Here is a 17,352-nt window from a genome sequence, read left to right as displayed (position 1 = left end):
AAATGTGTGCTGGCCAATGGCCGAGAATGTTAGCTAAATTATGAATGGCCTGAGAGAAAAGAAAAACACCTGAGCCGGGAAAGCTGGGGTCTTCATCTATAAGTCCAAACTGGAACACGAGCAAGAAAATGGTAGAACCACAAATGAGGGTCAGAGAAGCTAAAAATGCTCCCTTACCAGCCGCTGAGCAATGAAAAGAGGTCACGTTTACTTTCCAAAGATTATGAATAAATGGTTCTTGTAGGACTTTCCAAAACTTGCAAAGGACTTCTTAATCTCCCAGGAGCCCGGGCAAAGATCCCACCTGGAACCTCAACGCCCTGCTCTCTAGAATCTCTTTTTACCATCCCTGGGCTTCACTGTGGCATGGCAGTCTCAAGATTGAGACAAGGAACTCCTGATACCTGCCTTCCTGCATTCTAAGTTTCTCTAACTTCTCTCCTACTGAGACCCCTGAGGCCTACGAGGTAAAGACGGCCAAGTCTAATTTGAACAGCGATTGGACCCACCCCCACTCCCCAAATCCTCTGCCACCCAGTCATCAGAGCTATATTTCCAGGCAGTCCCCGGCCCCTCTCCGCCAGCAGGGATATCAGCCAACCTGCTTGAGGGACAGCTGAATGTCACCACCAAAAAGTATTGTATCATCTTCACACCGCTGAAGTTAGGAAGTTGGTTCTCCAGAGCCTGGTGCCGTGGGCTGTCTCCTGAGTAAATACAGAAAAAAAAGTTTCCTAATGTTTGGATTATAAGTAAGAATGGTGAAAAGCACCCATCAATGTGTGTGCCCCTCCCCAACACACACACACACACACACACACACACACACTCTATCTCTCTCTCTCTCTCCCCTCTCTCTCTCTGTCCGTGCAGATAAATCATGAATCATCTCCAGGGCTGAACATTTTAGCGTTCAGTAATATTCTCAGAGGCCCAAGGTTTTCAGGCAAATCCCAGGTCTGTGCACAAGGACACTGCATAAATCCCTCCCCTTATGAAAGGCCAGTCTGAGCAGATGGGACCACTCTTAAGTAAACTGCAGAGCCCTCCCTTCATCCATCTCAGGAGGAGCGGCGGGGGGCCGGCCCTACCAGCCCAGAGAGCAGAGAACGGCAAAAGCCGCTAATTCTGAGACTAACGTTCACATCTCCAACTCACCTCTCTGAGGGAGGTGTCCGTTTGACCACACAAGCCTCCCTCTCCTCCCCCAAGGGGAAATCAGATCTGGAAGTCAGACTGGAGGAGGCGGCTGCAGACCAAGTGGTGGCCAGAGCTGGGAAAGGAAATATGAACATTGGAGAGCTGGCCGGGGCTAGGAGGAGGTGAGAGGCAAAAGGCCCCTCAAACCCAGTTACTTTCCATGCTGGTCATTAATATTTATTAAACAGAAGATTTTTTTAAAGAAGAAAGAAGGGCCAGATAATTAAACAGTTGGCGGAGGTAGAGGCTTTCTCCACCTTGTTCTCTCTCTGGCCCCCCACCTGCAGCCTAGGCCAAATAGACACGCTGCACCATCTACCACCCCAGCCTCTACCCATCTCCCCAGGTGTGTCAGGAAGACATAAGGCAGGTGGATGGAGAGAGAGACAGACCCGGGCACCCCAGGTACTCACCAGGAAATGCATGGACTGTGAAATTACACCAGGGCTAGACAACTTACCACCACACTGGAACCCTTGGGGTACTGAAATAATTAACTTGCTAATCAGCTACACCTTGCTCTTTCCTTTCTTCTTGGAAAAAACAATTGCAAATCGCCTTAGCATCAGGTTCCTATGTCAGTTACTTGGAGACAAATGGCCTCCATGTAGACTAAAATGGGTCTTACCAACCTAGGCCTCCTCCTCTTCCCCACTCCTTCCCACTGGGCTTGGGGGGGCGGGCGACACAGGAACAGAATGTTTCTGGAGATGCAGGGTTTTTTCTGTCCACGCCACAGAGCTTTTCCATCTCTGCTAAGCTTTCTCGCTTTTGGCCCTCTTTAGCCTGCTTGCTGGCGCTAAACAGCCAAGATCCAGGTGGAGAAAAGAGGATTGATTAGAATTGTAATAATAATCCCTGGCATTCGTCCGGCTTTAGCATTCACAAAGTGTTTTAACACATTATCTCATTCGGTCAGAGGAGGTCGGAGCTGGAAGGGACCTTAGCAATCATTTAGCCCAATCCCCTCGTGTTACAGATGGGGAAACTGAGGCCCAGAAACATTAAATGTCTTCCCCAAAGGCCACAGCTAAAGACGGTGTGCCCAGGTCCCCCACGTTCATTGCCTAGAGATCCTGTGCCACCTCGGATCCCCTGAAAAGAGGGAAAGAGCATGGTCACCTTTGTGCTCCACAGTGGATATAAACCAAGATTTCAAAAAAAATGGTTTAGAGGGTTGGAAGTGGGGGAGACTAGTCTAAGTCCTGAATGGAACATGTTAATTAACACACTTCCCTCTGTCTCTTTTCCCCCTCATCTCCCCCTTCTCTCCAGGTTTAAAAACATGAACATTATGCAGTTCGGGATCTAAGGCTAAATTCAGCCACAGGTCCCATGGGTGGGGAGGCTTTTCTTGGATTCCAATGTGGCACCTATGCTCCCAGGATTCACAGCATGATAGGCTCGTGTGTGCATATGTGTGTCCACTCAAGACATCGGATTTAGTGCAGAAAAACAGGCATCTTGATCCTTTCACAGATCAGATGATTTGCAAATTAATAGCTCTTTCCCCCCAAGGCTCTGAGGAGGTGAAAAGAGATTTCTGGTGAAGGGGGAAAAAACGGGCAGAAAAATATAAAATGGGAAAGGAAGCAAACTGACACTGGATATAGGAAAACACTTCTCTGCTAATGGCGTGTGTGTTGGACGTGGGTCTCTGCGCTCCCACAGGGCCACCTTGCCCCGCTGCCCGAGCCTGTTGGAAGGTAAGCGGTTCCTTTGTGTGTTCATTTATTACTAAGCCCAACTCTTTTCCCTCTAAAACTCCTTCTTCTCCCTGTTGAGCTGACCATGCTTCTGGATTTATGAAGAGAGATGTTTTAGCAGAAATCCCCCAGAGTGTCCCATCAGCCCTAAATCCCAGGCCCGCTCACCCCCCCAAGACCCCATGACACACAGCATGCCAACACGGCTTCCTCTTGCCTATGCATTAGCCATCCATTGTGGCAACCTGACATCTCTCACACATAAAACCGTAAGAGAGAAATAAAATATCTGTCTCTTGGCGAAAATAAAGCTTTGCCTCCCTCCTGATGTATAGGATATAAAATAAAGCCGCGGCTCCAATAGTGGCTTTTCCTTATGCGGGAGTTGCCTTTGCACACACGGAGACAATGAAGACGGATGGTTTGGGATGAGGCCCAGCCTCCTGGGGCGCCTTCACCCTTTTTTATTAGCGTCTCTCCCCCCTCCCCGCCTTTTTCTTTCTTCTTCACTTTCTTTCCTTTCTAGTTTGCATTTGCCTTTTATATGCCCTTCTCTTTCTTTCCTCGGGAACTTTATTCCTCCTGCTCACTTTCTTTCTAAAGCATGACAGACCCAGGGAGAGAAGAGACAAGTTTCTCACCTTCCCAAACACACCCACCCATCTCTCCCCACCCCTCCTCCTCCAGACCCCCAACTCTCTCCGGACTGCCAGCCCCTGTGACAAATTTTGCTGTTACTGCTTGGGGATTTGCTTTGGTCAAATGTACAAATGTTCCCAAGGGACAACTAAGAATGTGTTTGGGGGGTGGGGGGGTGGGGGGAGTGGATTTTTTTTTCCTGGGGAGCTGCCCTTTCCCGCCCCCCACCTTCCTCTCCTTAAGCTGGGTGGTTTATGGATCACAGCAATTATTTATTTAGCCTCTGAGGAGACCACCAGAGCAAAGCTGCCACGTTGAAGGGGTGAGAGTTGACATTCACCTCCCAAACCCAAGCCTCAAAGCTGCATCACCCAACAGCCTGGGGGCCTTGGGCCCCTTCCCTGGCGGACTCAGCTACTAAGGGATGGCTCCAAGTCCAACACTCTCTCTCCCGCCTCTTTCCCCAGTCCTGAGAACTGAGGGTGCTGTGGGGAAAAACAAGAGGGGCCCCTCCCTGTGCTCACACAGAGAGCTAGAACTGTCCCCTTCACAGTCACAGAGACATGGTCACCTTCCTGCCCTCCCACACACTTGATGCTCTCTCCCACGGTGTACTGTGTCTACCTTTTTTCTCCTCTGTCCCCAGAGGCCTCATCTTGCCAAGTATGCATTGCTCTTCTCTGTGCTTCCGTATCTCTCCACCCATGTCTGAGGGGGTTTGTCTCTAGAAGCTTCTTCCCATTCTTGCCTGAACCTCATGCCTCTGGCTGCTCTCTCTCCATCTACCCAAGGCTGCTTCCCAACCCATTCAAAACCTCACCTGCTCCACTAGGGGCTGCAGGACACACCCAAGGTCCTGGGAAGAGTAAGTAGTGACTAAAAGGCTGGGTTCCTGGGGGAACAACAGGAGAGGGGGAGCTGTGGTGTTGCCTGGAGGTAGGAAATGTCCAGCAGAGGGGGAGTGGGTGGCTTTCAACCTCAGAGATTGATGAAGGGCCTCAGGGTGTGTGTAGAGGGCTCCTGGTCACCCCTAATCTGAGGAGAGCTTTATTAATGCAAACATGGAGGGGCTGGGGAGGCAGCAACATCTATTGAACTTTGCCCCCCTAAAGAGGGGGAGCTTAGAGCTTTCAAGTCCAGAAAGAACTTAGTCCCAGGCCCAAAGGTGGTTAGCTTTAGGGGTCTCTCTCTCTCTCCCCCTCCACTTGATATCTCTCCAGATATCCACAGTGACCACCGCCATTAGGTAAGGGGAGAGAGTCAATTAGTGAGAGGATTAATTACTCCGAGGCACGAGCCGCGTTTGTCTTCCTTACCGGGTGCGAGTGTGTTCAGAGAAACACGGGCACGCACCCAAATACACATTGTTGTCACGCCGTCTTAGACGTTTTATTTATTTGTTGGATTCCTGCCCAGAGCCGCTCACACGCTTTTCCACCGGCGCTGAGTCTTCCACCAAACACGCCGCCTCCTTTCCTCCCGCCTACGAACGCGCCAGTCGCACCCCCGCGCCCAGTCCCGCCGGACGCCCCGCAACGCCCGCAGGGTCCTCGGCTCCGCGCCTCTCCCCGCCGCCTTTTTTTGTCGCTGGGTGTCTTTCTGGGTCTCTTTTCCATTTCTTTTTCTCTACTCCTCCACGCATTTCCTCCAACACGTCTTTCCTCCTTTCATCCCCGCGTACTTTCCCTCATTCCTTCTCTTTTTTCGTCTGGTTTTCCGCCCTTACACCCTTTTCCCGTCCCTCTCCCCACACTTCTGATTCTCTGTCTCTCCTGTCTTCTCCAGCTCACCCTCTCCTTTCCGAGGCTGTCCACGTCCTGTCTTTGCTCCGTGGCGCGGCGCTCACTTGCGTCTGAGATCTCCACGCTCGACCTCGCTCCCCCCACCCTCCATGCCCAGGGTTCCTCCAGCCCTCGTGGGAAGCCAGCATTGTTTACCCAGCCCGAGCGCACACCGTGAAGCCCGGCCGGATGCTGCCCCTTCCCGGCCTCGCGGTCCCTCCCCACCCCCACCCCTGACTTGAAAAACGTGGCCGGGGCAAAGTACACAATGGAGCAAGGTGACAAGCCTCCCAAACTTCTCATCTTCAATAGTAGACTGACCCAGGGATCTCTTCCCCCAGGAAAGATCTTGGGTTTCTTCCCCCAGGAAAAAGGAGATAATACCGATCCCCTCCCCCTTACTACGCGATTCAGGGAAGATAGTGATATAAACTGTAAAGTGCTGTACACAAATAGGTGATTTCCAGTAGAAAGTGATGGAGTGAGATTAAGGCAGCCTGAGGCAGGAACGAACGAGAGAGGAAAAGGAGAGAGCAGGAGATCGTATCAGATCCGAAGGACCCGGGCCAAAAGTTTCCTGCGTTGCATCTGCGGCGTCTTCATCGCGTCTCTGCGGAGTTTGCGTGGGCTCCGGGACCCGCAGGGTCCAGGACGCGCAGGCTTCCTCCCTCCTCTTTCTTCCTAGACCCGCGTGGCTGGTTGCGCCCCATACCTGCAGCCCGGCGCAGGTAACCACTAAGAGTCCGCTCCGCTCCAAGCGCCTTCTTTCACGGCCTCATTGCCCTTTTCTGGGGGTCCTAGGCTGAGGGAGAGCGCCGTGGGCAAGGAGGAAAGGGGCCAGGGGCGGTCGCCGCTCTCGGGATCTATAGCAGCTGACTGTGCGGCGAAGGATCGGGTCTTTGGGCTGCGCGAGCCACTCGGAAACGTCGGGTAGCGAGGAGACTTGGGGCTCGGAACCGAGGAGGCGGCGGGAGGACAGGGGATGCAGGAGAGAGCGCCCTCAGCCCCCCAAACTGCAGGGCGGCTGGGGAGGGTTGGCAGAACCCTCTGCATCCCCAGTTTCCCCGGGCAGCGTCCTTCCTCTTGGGCTGATCCTCAAGGCGCTTCTCGGAAGAGAAACCTGTGGTACCGTGAAAGCCGGTTCTTGGGCCCCCTAGGGCTTTTTCCAAGAGTGCCTGGGATGAGGTGGAGAGGATTCTGCGGCCACTGAGCGATGACTCGGCGGCGAAATTGACCCTCACGGCATGCTGTCCAGAATTTACACGACCTGGGGCGGTGTGTGTGGTTGTGGGTCTGTGTGACTTGGAGGGCGTTGGGTAGGGCAGCGCTTGTATACTTCAGGACGCAGGCAGTTAAGTGTGGCCGTGAGGGTGAGGAGGGAAGGTTGGTGCTCTTCGCCAAGCAGATATTGGTTTAAATGCAGAGCTGAACTGAGAGGCTTCAGAGACGGCAAATTTGGAAAGCTGGTCAATTTTCTCTCCATGTCTCTGCGACCAATTGCTTTTTAAAATAAAAGCTCAATGGAAACGAAAAAAAAAAAACCATTAATCTAGTGTGCTGTCCCCGTGGAGGCGTTAAATCTGGACTTTAAACCTAGAACCAGGAGCCAAGAGGCGCGCCTCGAGTTGCGCTCCTGGACCCTCTGGTAGACGCCGGGGTTGGTTCCCGCGGACCTGTTTACTAAGCCATGTGGACACCGGGACAAGCAGAGCCCAATGCCCCAGAGCCCGCGTCCTGTCCTCGCCCTCAATTCCCCTACCGTGCTGACCGTGCTGGTCCGCCCGCAGGGAGGGACCCTCTTTCACCCACGTTGAGATCCCGAGGTCCCTGCACCCCCAAACGGGTGGATCAATCTCCTCCTGCCCACCTGAAAGGAGGCGACGGGCCCTGGGTTCAGGAAAGGCTGGCAGCCGGGTCCAGCTGTCGCCCCGTAGGTCCCCGTCGACTACCCCCACCCCTGCGGCCCCTCTGCTTTGCATGAGAAGGAGCCCAGCTGGGGCGGGGGCGGGGGCGAGCCACTCGGGACTCGGTCCGCTATAGATTCCAGAAAGGGGCGGTTGGATCGAGAGCGCTTGCGGCGAGAACCGAGACAGCTGGGGAGGGGGGGAGTGTGGGGACCGCTCGATTGGACCAGCCCCTCCCCGCCGGCCTCACCCACAGCAGCGGGCTGGGGAGGCGCCTCGGGGTCCGGATGGAGGAGGAGAGGAGCCCGCGCCACGCAGCTCTTGGCGCCTCCACGGGTCCTGGAGTACTGGGTACGGGTCGGCTTTTTCCTGGAAGTGTCGGGACCGCAGGAGGAGCACAAAGCCAAGTCCGATCCCGCCTGATGGGTTGGAAACCGCCCTCCCCATCCCCAGCCCTGCCCTGCGCCCCGGCCTAGGAGAGACCCGCGGAGGGGGCTGGTGCAAGAGAGATAACCAGCCACAACGCCGCCCTCCCTGAAGCGAGCAGCCGGAGCCCAGGTGTAAGTGGAAGGGGTGCAGAGAAGGCGTTAGGGCCCCGCACCCAGAGATCAGGATGGGCGGAGCGCCAAAGAGGCGCACGGCGGCCTCGGCTTCGGCTTCCAATGAAAAGGTGGCGGGCAGTAAGGCGGGGGCTGCCAGCGGGCCTCGAGGTTGCAGGGCGGTGCGGGCGGAAGCTTGGAGGCAGGAAAGGGGCGTTGGCAGAGCCCTAAAACCCCAGTCCCACAAAGCGCAAACCAAATTCGCTGTAGCGTCTTCTGGGTTCGTCCGAACAGGGTACTCCTTTTGCAGACAGTTGGATTCCCTGCTGGCCCAGGTTCTTTGCAATTGCGTTTCAGCGCGCATTTCCCCCAATTTAGCTCCGGGTCCTGTGTGGGATGTCTGAGCCCGGCACCGCGAGTGGGGTCAAAAGGCCAATCCCAAAATACCGGCTAGGCCTGGCTGGCCGCCCATCGTTATTTCCTTCCACACTTGGGCCGAATGCGCCTTCCTAGCATCCCGTCCCCTAAAAAAGAAAAACGAGGAGCAAAAGGGCGACTGCCCAGCCCTGCCATCTTCAGACTTCACTTCGGGAGAAATCCCGGTTAAGCATGGAAATGATGCGTCAAACGGAATTTGGTATTTAACTGGCAGGGGCCAAGGATCTAGAATGACTCTTCGAGGCTAAGGCTCTCAGAGACTCTCCCGGACCCGACCCCCGCGACTGGGATAATCCGCCCCCGTGGGCAGTGGTCCCGAGTTTATACTCCAAGCAGAATTAGGGAGGTATGGCTCCTTGAGGAGTGAACTACCGAGGGTGTGGCCTGAGGGTGTCAGGGGAAGCTGGTGCCAGCGCGGAGCCTGGAAAAGGGGAGGACGAGAAGCCGGGCCCACTCTGCACACCCCAATCCACTGCAGCCTCTCTGTGGAGCCTCCAGGATGGCCCCCTTTCCACAGCCACTACCACTACCCCCCAGCCACCGCTGATGCCCCGCGGTTTCCCGCCTAGTCGCTTGTTTTTGTGTGTAAAAGATGTCTCTGGATCACAGTTTTCTCACAACTTCTCGCCGGGGTTGCAACTCCTCACCCGAGGCGCTTCCCCGCCCCCTCCTTTTCCCCTCCCTGGCGCCGCGCCTCTGGTCTCCCCCGCCCCCACCAGGAAACCTCGGAATCAACTTTCCAAGACCGCGCTGGGAAACAGACACCCAGATCTGCCAGAGACCGGGCCTCCGTGGACTTTGGTTGGATTGAGGGAGGGCACACAGAAGGAGGGACCAGAGGAGGGAGATTCTGCTGCCAAGCGCCATCTCCCAACTACTCCCCCAAGATGTGCGCTGTGCCCGGGGCAAACTGCTAGGCCAAGAAAGCAAGAAGGAGGAAAAAAAAAAAAAGCCAACACCCTCCGAATTGCAAAGTCAAGCAGTGCACCAGGGCCGCCGGGGCTCCCGGACCCAGCTGCACCCCAACCTTCAACAAGGCTCGATCCTGGATTACTCCTACCCTCCAGCAGAACTCTGCCCTCAGCCTGCGCCCTCTCTCAGTCCCTCCCACCGAAACCGACACCTTACCAGAGCAGGAGGGTGCCCGGGCACCTAGCTGCCCGCCGCCCGCACCGCGCCGGGCCGTGGATGTAGCCGCCACTGATCCTCTAAACGCGGTCTCCCGGCACTCTCCCCGGCCGGGGGATGCAGAATGGTTTACAGAGGGACCGAGAGCCGCTGATTGGTCGCAGGCCGCCGTGACGTCGGCGGGCGCTGCATTAAGGCGAGGGGGCTTCCAGAGCTCAGCCAACAGCCAGGAGCAGTGACCGAGCCGCAGGAGCTGGGGAGAGACACGCCGGGGCGGCGGTCTGGGCCAGGAGACCAGGGACAGAGGGACGCTTGTCCGGGGACAGCCAGCAACGAACCGCGGCCCGGGCAGCGACAGCGGCGGCCTGTGCGGAGCTGTTCCAGTCGCACAGAACTGTAGCCGCTGCACTAGGACGTTTTTTGAAAGCTCTCCAATCTACTCCCCCTCCCCCCGACTCCTCCCGCTGCAAAAGGAAAAAAAAAAAAAGGAAGGAAGGAAAGAGGCTAGAAAGGAAACTCAGATTTGCCACCACAACGAAAAAAGAGGGGAAAAGGAAAAGAAAAAGTCGAGCGACTGTGGGGTTGGAAGCAGGCAGCCGGAGCGTGGGCCGAGCGATGCGGGGCTGCGCGCCCAGGCGGCCGCAAGTTGAGACTGGAGCCACGATGCACGGCCAGGCGCGGTGAGGAGCCAGACCTTATCACCTCCCTGAAGGAGTCCAGGCGCAGGGAGGGCCATCCCGAGAACACGGAGGCCGCCAGGCAGGCCACGGGCCGAGGTGACGGGGCTAGGGCGGTGGGGAGCGAGCGAGCGCACCTGGCTGCGTACGCCCGGAGTTGTCCCTCTCCGTTCTCGATCGACACAAACACTTCTCCAAAAGGGGGGAAACCTAAGCAACAACAACAATCAACAACGAGATCTTCCTCCCGCCCTCCCCTCCCTCCCTCCCGCCTCGGCCTGCCCCCTCCCCCTCCCCCAGGCCCACCGCGGGCGCCCAGCTTGTCCCGACCCGCTGCGCGATGCCGGCAGTTTAGGATCCAAAGCTTCTCTACTCGTTTTGTTCTTTTCTTTTATAAAAAGAGGAGGGGAAATCCCGGCGGCAGGCAGCCCGGCACACACACACACTCGCCCTCATACCCCGACAAAAGCAGATGCACTTTGACTTCTGACAGCTCTACCTCAAGCCGGAGAGAACTCAGCGGCGCTTTCCTCGCAACCCGAACTCGCCGCGTCGTCCTCTTCCTTCTTCGTCTCCGTTTTATTTATTTATTTCCGTTCGCGTCGCCGTTCTCGGTGACCTTCAGTCCTCCGCGGGCTCTGGGCAGAAGAGTCGCTTTCTCGCCCGCCTGAGAGTCTTTTCCTCGCCCCAGGAGGTGCGGCGGCGCTGCCGTGCCCCGGGGCCCTGGGACTCCCGGGCTGCACACTCCACCAAGGCGCCCCCCACCCCCCATCAGCCTCGTTTCCCACCTTCTGATTTCCTGGTGCGGGTTTTGGCTTGCACCGCCGAGTGTGTCTCCTCTTTTTGGAGGGGCTGGGGAGCTCGTGCCGGTCGTCTTCGGGAATCATCCCCTCGGCTCTATCTGCTCTTCTCCCTCCGGGCCTCACCTGACCAAACCAAAGACCATGGTGCACTGTGCCGGCTGCAAAAGGCCCATCTTGGACCGCTTCCTCTTGAACGTGCTGGACAGGGCCTGGCATGTCAAGTGCGTCCAGTGCTGTGAATGTAAATGCAACCTGACCGAGAAGTGCTTCTCCCGGGAAGGCAAGCTCTACTGCAAGAACGACTTCTTCCGGTGAGTACTTCCCTCGCGCCCCTCTGCTGCTCCCTCCCCGCGGGCCCTTCCCGGCCGGCTTCGGATCAGAGGTCGGCGTGGCCGCGTTAGGAGCTGCCTTTGGAGAGGGCAGCCAAGTCCCGTGGGCGCCTGCCTCTCCGCCAGCTGGCGCGCTGGACGCCCGGGAGGCGGCCTTGCTCGCATCCTGGAAATTGTGGGTCCGCGCTTCGCTGCACGTGCCTGGGAAGAAAGGGTCTGAGCCCGCCTCAGAGCCAGAAGCCCCTCCAAGCTTGGAGGCGGTAGCGCAGCCTCCGATGTTTTAGCCCGGGCTCCTGTCTTTCCTCGCGCGGAGCTCTCCAGCAACTGCATTTTCTGGGCCTCCCGGGTTGCTCGCCCTCCAGGCTGAGCTTAGAAGCCCAGGCTAGCTCCATGCCACTGCCTTTTCCGTCTCAGAGAGGTCTTGGCGGGAACAACCGAGCCTTTTGTATGGAGTGTCCGAGTTGCGTGCCGTGGCAGCGGCAGGGAAGAGCTCGGCCCTGAAGCCTATCCTGCACGCCCCAGGGTCTTCCCGAAACCCAGATGGGCCTCTCAGCGCCGGCCTGCGCAAACTGCTGCACCGCAGCCTTTGAAGTGCCCCGAGGCTGCAGCCTCCGCGAAGACCTTTCCTCCTGCTTCCCCGGCTGCCCCGGTTGGCAAGAGGTTGGGCCTCAGCGCAACTCTGCCCTCGGCTGTGAGGCGCGGGCTCTGCTCGGAGCTCTCCTGGACACTGACCGCCACGGCCAGCCATCTCCTTGCCGAAACCCGGGAAAAAGCCAAGACCTGGCTCGTGTAAGCCAGGCGGCTTCTCCCGACGCCCCTCTTCCGTTTAGCATTTTAATTGTATTCTCTTAAACTCACTATGTTTCCAACAAATCCACACCAACACACAAGTCAACAGAGAACAGGAGCAAAAGCGAATTGTAATTCCCATGTAGGAGTTAGAAATCTCCCAGTTTACTTGGCTGAATGGGTCTCTGCTTTTCTCTGAGTTTGTGGTGACAGATCAAACCAGGGGACGGAGTGGGAGTTGGAAACCCCCCGGGTCGCTTTGCTCAGAGGCCCGGGACGCGCTGTTCCCAATGTCTCGCCGGGACGCGCGGCTCTGGTTGCGGGGGACCGTGGAGCAAAGCCGGGAGGAAGCTCAGGCTGAGCCTCTGAGCCTTGGCCCGCCGCGCCGGGTTTCCAGGTTCTGGCGGGAGCCGAGCCGGAGAGCGGCGAACGGTTCGGGCTACCAGCGGGCCCAAGAGGCCTGGCTCCCGCGAAGCGCGGCCCGGCACCTAGAGCCCCGCCGCGACTCCAGCTTGCGCCAAGCTGCCGGGCTTGAACTCAGCGGCGGCCCTGCTGCGACCGTCTGGGCTCTCCGCCGCTGTTTGTTTACGCGCGGAGGGACTGGACTTTGCCAACCGCCAGCCTGTGCGCGGGTCTTTTTGCGGTGCAAGAGAGGCGACCATAGGAGAGAAAAGCAGAGTACGGGGTGCATTTATATGGAACTCTAATTCGAATTTGACTGTTCTCTGAATCTAATAGGAAAATAAGTGTCTCCCTCCCTCTTCCCGTCGCCGCCTTGCCGCTTCTTGGCAGCGCTTTCTTCTTCTGGGACAACGCTGGGCGTGAGGATAGGGGTGGAGGCAGTTTGGGCCCCTCGCTCTCTCAGTCTAACCAGTGTATTTCCTCCCTGACTGTTCACTGGTGCTCCGCGCTCTCTCCTCCTGCCTTCTTGCCTGCTTAATCGGCTTTATGCCTCTTTCTTTTTGACTGTCTCTCTTCTTTTTCCCCTTCCTCTTCTCCCACTTCCTCCACTTTCTACTTTTCTTTCTCTATCGTCCTTCTCCCGGCCTCTGTCTTCCCCTGCGCCTCGCCAACCCGCCCCCCTGCAGGTGTTTCGGTACCAAATGCGCGGGCTGCGCGCAGGGCATCTCCCCCAGCGACCTGGTGCGGAGAGCGCGGAGCAAAGTGTTTCACCTAAACTGCTTCACCTGCATGATGTGTAACAAGCAGCTCTCCACTGGCGAGGAGCTCTACATCATCGACGAGAACAAGTTCGTCTGCAAAGAGGATTACCTAAGCAACAGCAGTGTCGCCAAAGAGAACAGCCTCCACTCGGGTGAGGCCCCAATTCCCGGCTCGCTAGGGGCGGGCGGGACCTGGGGGAGGAAAGCTCGCCAACGCCGCTGCTCACCTGTCCCTTCCCTCTCCCCAGCCACCACGGGCAGTGACCCCAGTTTGTCTCCAGACTCCCAAGACCCGTCGCAGGATGACGCCAAGGACTCGGAGAGCGCTAACGTATCGGACAAGGAAGGGGGCAGCAATGAGAATGACGACCAGAACCTGGGCGCCAAGCGGCGGGGGCCGCGCACGACCATCAAAGCCAAGCAGCTGGAGACGCTGAAGGCCGCCTTCGCAGCTACGCCCAAGCCCACGCGCCACATCCGCGAGCAGCTGGCTCAGGAGACTGGCCTCAACATGCGCGTCATCCAGGTCAGGACCCGGGCGTGCCACCCAGTTCCCACGAGGCTTACATGGCTCCCCTAGGCGGGCACCCAGGCCGAGCCCGGGGGCCCAGCTTCGAGGAAGGGAGCGAGTCCCAGGAGGCCAGCGAACGGCGAGAGGAGAGGTCCAGACACACCCCTGTCCCAGGCGACCTTTGAAGCGCTGATATGTAGTGTTTCTAGAAATCCTTGTGGCTCCTCTTCTTGGTCCAACGCAGGTGATAGTGATGGGGGAGGGGGAGGGAGGGGGAGCTCAGCATGAGGCTGGAGGAGGGGACACTGTCGGACCCCGCGGTCAAAGTTGGGACCCTTTTTCTGCACCACCCACCCCTGTTCGGAAGGAGCCGAGAGGTCACTGTGCATCCGGGGGTTAATCAGTTCCGCTAGCTTCTCTGCACAACGTGATCTCCCTCTGCTTCCCCAACCCCAAGTTTGTGGGTCTCTTGTCCCAGTTAGACAAGCCCCAGAGCAGAGACTTTGCCTCCGAAGAGAGGTGGGGCGTCCTGGTTTGAAGGAGAAGTGGTCGGGGCGGGAGTCAGCCCTGCCTCGGCGGTCCCTAATGGGACGGGGAGCGAGGCGGCCATCTGGGCGCCTGTGCTGGTGCGTTGTGAGAACTTCAGATTGCGTGTGATTCGGACCCCGAGTCTCCGGCCAAAGGTTAGGTGTGCGGTTCACCGTGCCTGGAGATTCTGTGAGAGTGTGGGTGGATGTGCCTGGGAGGTTGTGTGCGTGGACACACATGTGCAGGCTGCCCTCCGCGGAAGTCCCTGCCGCCTCTGGGAGACTGTGTCAACGTTTGCGCACGTGAATGGGAGGTTGCATGTCTGTGCCACTCTCAGTGAGAGGCTGTGGATAAGTGTGTTTGGCACTGGGAGATTGTGTGTGGGTGTGAGAAAGATTGTGGGTTTTTTGTGTCACTATGGGTGGGAGACTGAGTGTCAACAGGAGGCTGTTTGGGTCTCTGTCACTATCATGAGGGGAACGGGGCTGCCAGGAATGTGAAAAGGGAAGCTTTGTGTGTCTGACACTATTTGGGGAGGTTGAATGTATATGTGTGTACAGCCCCAGAGAAGCTGTAACTGTGACAGTGTGACTGTTAGAAACAACTCCAACTGCCTCACGTCGAGCAGGGCGGCTTGCCCAGGTCCCCCTGTAGGGAATCCTGTTCACCATTGGCTCAGGGGCAGCCCTGCGCTGTCCTACTCAGAGCACCTCCCCACCACACACACACACACACACACACACACACGCACATACTCTGGGAGCCCGGAATAGGTGAGCTAGGCGGTGGAGGAGTAAGGGGCCAGGCCCGGCACACCCGAAGTAGGGGGTGCGGTCTCGGTGGCCTCACCCCGCGGCGTGTCTGCTTCAGGTCTGGTTCCAGAACCGTCGCTCCAAGGAACGGAGGATGAAGCAGCTGAGCGCGCTGGGCGCCCGGCGCCACGCCTTCTTCCGCAGTCCGCGCCGGATGCGGCCGCTCGTGGACCGCTTGGAGCCGGGCGAGCTCATCCCCAACGGGCCCTTCTCCTTCTACGGAGGTGGGTGTGCTGCCGAGTGGCCTGGCGGGGTTGGCTTCGTTGGAAGCGGGTAGCAGCGCAGGAGGCGCTTTGGCTTTCTATAGAGAAGCGGAGAGTGGGGGAGATATGGGGGGAGGATGAGGAGTAAATCTAGGGGAGGTAGTGAGACCGAGGGCCAAATTCCCGAGCCTGAATGAGGCGGGTGGGCAGGTAGGGAGCAGCTCCTGTGTTTGCACCAAGCCTCGTCCCTGCTCCCAGGCCCACAGGGAGCCCCCAAAATGGCGAGTTCCCCGCGTTGCCTTCCCGCCCCACCCAGGGCCCCGCCCTGACATCCTCCTTCCTGCCGCTCCGCAGATTACCAGAGCGAGTACTACGGGCCCGGGGGCAACTACGACTTCTTCCCGCAAGGCCCGCCATCCTCGCAGGCTCAGACGCCGGTGGACCTGCCCTTTGTCCCGTCATCCGGGCCGTCCGGGACGCCCCTGGGCGGCCTGGAGCACCCGCTGCCCGGCCACCACCCATCGAGCGAGGCGCAGCGGTTCACCGACATCCTGGCGCATCCCCCCGGGGACTCGCCCAGTCCGGAGCCCAGCCTACCGGGGCCTCTACACTCAATGTCGGCTGAGGTCTTCGGGCCCAGCCCGCCTTTCTCGTCGCTGTCCGTCAATGGCGGGGCGAGCTACGGGAACCACCTGTCTCACCCCCCTGAAATGAACGAGGCGGCCGTGTGGTAGCGGGGTCTGGCACGGTCCGCAGAGTTCGTGGTTGTACAGAAATGAACCTTTATTTAAGACAAATAGAAAAAAGAAAAAAAAACTTAAAAAGCAAATACCCCCCCGCCCCCACTTCCTCCAGCCTCGGGGACCATTTTCCGTCTGGGGAGACCAGATGGGAAAGGGGGACACGAAATAGGATCCAAATCCGCCTGGAGGTAGGACTGGGATCCGCGAGCTGGCTGGCAAGGTGCAAAACTGGGGCTCCGGAAGGGAAATGCAGACCTTTCCCCACCTCCCACCTGGATCTGGATCCGCGGACAGACTCCTCGGGTGTGCGCGCCTGGTCAGCGGGCGTCAAAGAAACACCCAAGGCGGCCGCGGGGGCGCACAGCCAATGGTGACGCCAGGAGCCGCGGGGAGAGAGGCCGAGAGGCGCAGCCGGGTGAGGGAGGTGAAAGTCGCCAGGGCGCTTCCTGGCCAGCCAGGCGGGTTCTGGCTCTGGGAAATCTCTTATTAGTGTTGTCTCAGAGTTCAGCAACAGCGACAACAAACTCGTATAGCTTCAGAAACGCCGACCTGCTGCGCATCAGGTGGGACTATATATATATATTTTGTCTGAGTTTTTTGTTTTTTGTTTTTGCCAAATTGCAAAATTCTAAATGTAAAGCCCTCAGTATCAACTCTTCTACCTTCACAAAGCTCAACACACACGCAGATACACACACAGACACACTCCATAGGATGGTCTCAAGCCAGACCTCTCAGTAAAATGACTTGAACATCAGCTGTACAAGAAAAGTATTCTACCTTCACACACAAAATGTTAAAAAAAAAAAAAGACTATTGAACTAAAAACAGTCAACTGTTTACGTATAATGTTAAATTCAGGAGTTCAGTGTTTTACTAATATATCCTATTTTGAAACCTCTTGTTCAAAAACAAAATGTTTTGAGCAATCAACCAAAATTGTTCATTTTCTTTTCCTGTAGATGTTCTGACAGATTTGCAGGGCTCGCAGCTCACTGTGCTAGTATGTAAAAAGGTGTTGTTTACACAAGGCAGAGAGAAAACACGATATTCAGACACTTGCCAAATAGAATAATTATAGCACAAATACTGTAAAGGTGCCTGGCACCACAACCTGAGAAAGTGTTTTAAAAAAAAAAAAGTGTTACAAGGTTTAAAAAAAACATCTTTGCTAATTTTTAGTCCTGTTGAACATTCATGGAATTGTTAATATGACTTATATAGACCCACACAGGTTTTATTTTTGTGTCTTTAAAATAAAAGTCCAAAATATTTAAATTTTATGGTCAAATATGCAGTCAACAGCTGCTACTTTTTTCTTTATATATTAAATTTCTCATATGTCTTTTATTGTTCTGATAAACCTAAGCTTGTGTGACCTCCAGTGCATATTAGACCATTCACTGTATGAAAGAAAACATGTTGAATAAATTTGTGAGTTTTTAATAAAAATAGAAAA

The 17,352-nt window shown here is 56.7% G+C and overlaps 1 protein-coding gene and 1 long non-coding RNA gene across 2 annotated transcripts; one reads left to right on the top strand and one right to left on the bottom strand.

Moving 5' to 3' along the window:
- Nucleotides 1–539: 539 nt before the first annotated feature.
- Nucleotides 540–9,383, bottom strand: LOC147914962 (uncharacterized). Its single transcript, XR_015554587.1, has 4 exons — nucleotides 9,336–9,383; nucleotides 1,833–1,999; nucleotides 1,159–1,273; nucleotides 540–707 (listed from the first exon to the last, which is right to left on the bottom strand). It is a non-coding gene; the product is annotated as an uncharacterized LOC147914962 (long non-coding RNA).
- Nucleotides 9,384–9,586: 203 nt separating this feature from the next.
- On the top strand, nucleotides 9,587–17,352 carry LHX1 (LIM homeobox 1). Its single transcript, XM_004434828.3, has 5 exons — nucleotides 9,587–11,126; nucleotides 13,022–13,248; nucleotides 13,345–13,622; nucleotides 15,006–15,171; nucleotides 15,505–17,352. Exons 1-5 carry the CDS (start codon nucleotides 10,957–10,959, stop codon nucleotides 15,882–15,884), a joined length of 1,221 nt encoding a protein of 406 aa, XP_004434885.1. The 5' UTR covers nucleotides 9,587–10,956; the 3' UTR covers nucleotides 15,885–17,352.

This window comes from Ceratotherium simum, chromosome 16 (genome assembly GCF_057802395.1).
Source record: "Ceratotherium simum simum isolate JZ-2026a chromosome 16, ASM5780239v1, whole genome shotgun sequence".
NCBI classification, from domain to species: domain Eukaryota; kingdom Metazoa; phylum Chordata; class Mammalia; order Perissodactyla; family Rhinocerotidae; genus Ceratotherium; species Ceratotherium simum.
Note: the sequence above shows the minus strand (reverse complement) of the source record. Positions and strands in the feature narration are given on the sequence as shown.

Bases quoted from the DNA above. Each gene is read 5' to 3' on its own strand.
- LHX1 (XM_004434828.3), top strand. From the start codon at position 10,957: ATGGTGCACTGTGCCGGCTGCAAAAGGCCCATCTTGGACCGCTTCCTC. The intron at 13,623-15,005 runs GTCAGGACCCGG...TGTCTGCTTCAG, and splicing joins TCAACATGCGCGTCATCCAG to GTCTGGTTCCAGAACCGTCG. The intron at 15,172-15,504 runs GTGGGTGTGCTG...GCCGCTCCGCAG, and splicing joins GCCCTTCTCCTTCTACGGAG to ATTACCAGAGCGAGTACTAC.